Source organism: Arachis ipaensis, chromosome B10 (genome assembly GCF_059453495.1).
Source record: "Arachis ipaensis isolate K30076 ecotype BB chromosome B10, ASM5945349v1, whole genome shotgun sequence".
NCBI classification, from domain to species: domain Eukaryota; kingdom Viridiplantae; phylum Streptophyta; class Magnoliopsida; order Fabales; family Fabaceae; genus Arachis; species Arachis ipaensis.
In genome coordinates, this window is record NC_142435.1 from 127,657,485 (window position 1) to 127,659,635 (window position 2,151).

At 43.6% G+C, this 2,151-nt stretch overlaps 1 protein-coding gene across 1 annotated transcript; it reads right to left on the reverse strand.

The window, feature by feature from the left end:
- Positions 1-226: 226 nt before the first annotated feature.
- Positions 227-1,077, reverse strand: LOC110268466 (uncharacterized). Its single transcript, XM_021114650.1, has 2 exons — positions 969-1,077; positions 227-876 (listed from the first exon to the last, which is right to left on the reverse strand). The coding sequence occupies exons 1-2, from the start codon at positions 1,075-1,077 to the stop codon at positions 227-229; spliced, it is 759 nt and encodes a 252-aa protein (XP_020970309.1).
- Positions 1,078-2,151: the final 1,074 nt, after the last annotated feature.

Genomic DNA, 2,151 nt, shown 5'->3' on the forward strand with positions numbered 1-2,151 from the left:
ATGAAAGGACTTTTGAAGGTTTAGAAAATATACTTGCAACGAGAATTTATCCGCAAATTTCTAGACCACGCAAAAGTTCCTCTCGTCAATCCTCATCTCTAACCTTTATCTGATGATACCTAGATCGCAAGTAAATCTTAGAAAATACACCGGCTCCCTGTAGTTGGTCCATCAGGTCGTCGATCCTTGGTAACGGATATTTATTCTTCACAGTAATCTTATTTAGCTACTGATAATTGACACACAGGCGCATGCTCCCGTCCTTCTTCTTTGCCAGTAGCACTGGCGCTCCCCACAGAGAAACACTCGGCCGAATAAAGTGTCTACCCAACAAATCTTTCAACTGAGCCTTAATCTTGGCCATCTCTAATGGTGACATCCTATAAGGAGCACTCGAGATTGGATCCACTCTAGGCACCAATTCAATTGCGAACTCAACCTCTCGATTAGGTGAAAATTCATCAATGTCATCCAAAAACACCTCAGGGAATTCACAAACAACCGGGATTTTCTCTAAGCTTTGGTCATCACCCAAAACACCCACAGTTAACAGCATAATACCCTGGCATTCACATCTAGAACAGTTCACTGTCATGAAGTTCAAGTAATAGCTATTTACCACAATCGGCCCTTCCGATCCTTTTGGCATAAAACACACTGATTTCTCATAACAGTCAAGCAAAACATGATTCTTAGACAACCAATCCAATCGCAAGATGAGGTCATGACCAGTCATCGGTAAATAGATCAAATCATGAACGAAATTACATTGTTGAACCCAAAATGAGTCTTGTGGATATCCTAGCCTAGTCACAATGGCTTCATGAGTGGCATTATGCACCTTCAAGTCATAACCCAAGACTACTATTCTCAATCCTAGTTCATTAGCTCTCTCAAATGCAATGAATGAATGTGTTGCTCTCGAATCAAACAAAGCATTTAAATTCTATCGACTACTTCACATTTACCTCTGATCAAAGTCTCGGATCCCTCGGCACCTACTGCAAAAGTGGTGTACACTCTTCCCGGCTGCTGTACTCTACCAGTCTGATACTTCTTCTTCTCTGGACAATTCATGGCTAGGTGCCCGGGTTGTCCACAAAAGTAGCATACCCCTGATCCCAATCTGCACGGAACTACGGGATGGTACTTTCCGCACCTCTGATAGCTTAGATCATTTTGTGGCTGCTTTCTATACCTTCTTCCTTGATTAGTATTATTATTCGGCCTTTTGAAGTTACCTTGACCTTGATTCTATTGTGGAACAAAGCCTCCATGCTTAAAATTTCTGTCCCTCGGTGCAAAGCTCCTCCCTAGAGTTCTCTAAAAAGGAATCATCATGCTTCCCTTTTCCAAAGCCACCTTCTACACACATTCTTCAGCCACTCTACTCTTATTCACAAGTTCAGAAAACACTATAATCTCCATCGACGCAACGGAGCTCAGAATATCGCTCCTAAGGCCTCCCTCGTATTTGATACACTTTCACTCAGCAAAATCCTCTAGAGCACCTTGACAGATGCGAGAGAATCGGCACAGCTTTTCGAACTTATTAGTATACTCGGTAACATTCATCTGGCCTTATTTTAGTTGCAGCGATTCAAGTTCCTTGGCATTTCTGACCGAACTGGGGAAATGCTTTCTGTAAATTTCTGTCCAGAATATTTCCCAAGGGATCATAGGGATCATAACACCATCTGGCTGCAGGATACATCGTATTCCCTGCCACCAGTACTGGGCTTCACCTTGCAGCTGATAAGTTCCAAATTCAACTCACTGCTCCTCGGAAACCTGCTGAGCCTGCAGTGCTCGTTCCATTGCCTGAATCCAGTTATCCGCCTCAGTGGGGTTTGAGGTCCTCCTAAAGGTCAGAGGGTGAACCTTTAGAAGGGAAGCAAGTATCATTGGACCCTCTTCACCGTTATTTCCATTGTTCCCATGGTTTATCTGGTTACTTAGCGCCTCGGCTATCGCCTGCATAGCCGCAGACATGTTTCCTAAGGCATCCATGAAGTTTACAGGGTTGTTCCCTGTCGGTTTAGGAGTAGTGGTGCACGAAATTGTGATCATCAATGGCGCCAACAACTTGGTACGCACAATTATAATCTCAACTCTTTATCACAACTCCACACAACTAACCAGCAAGTGCAC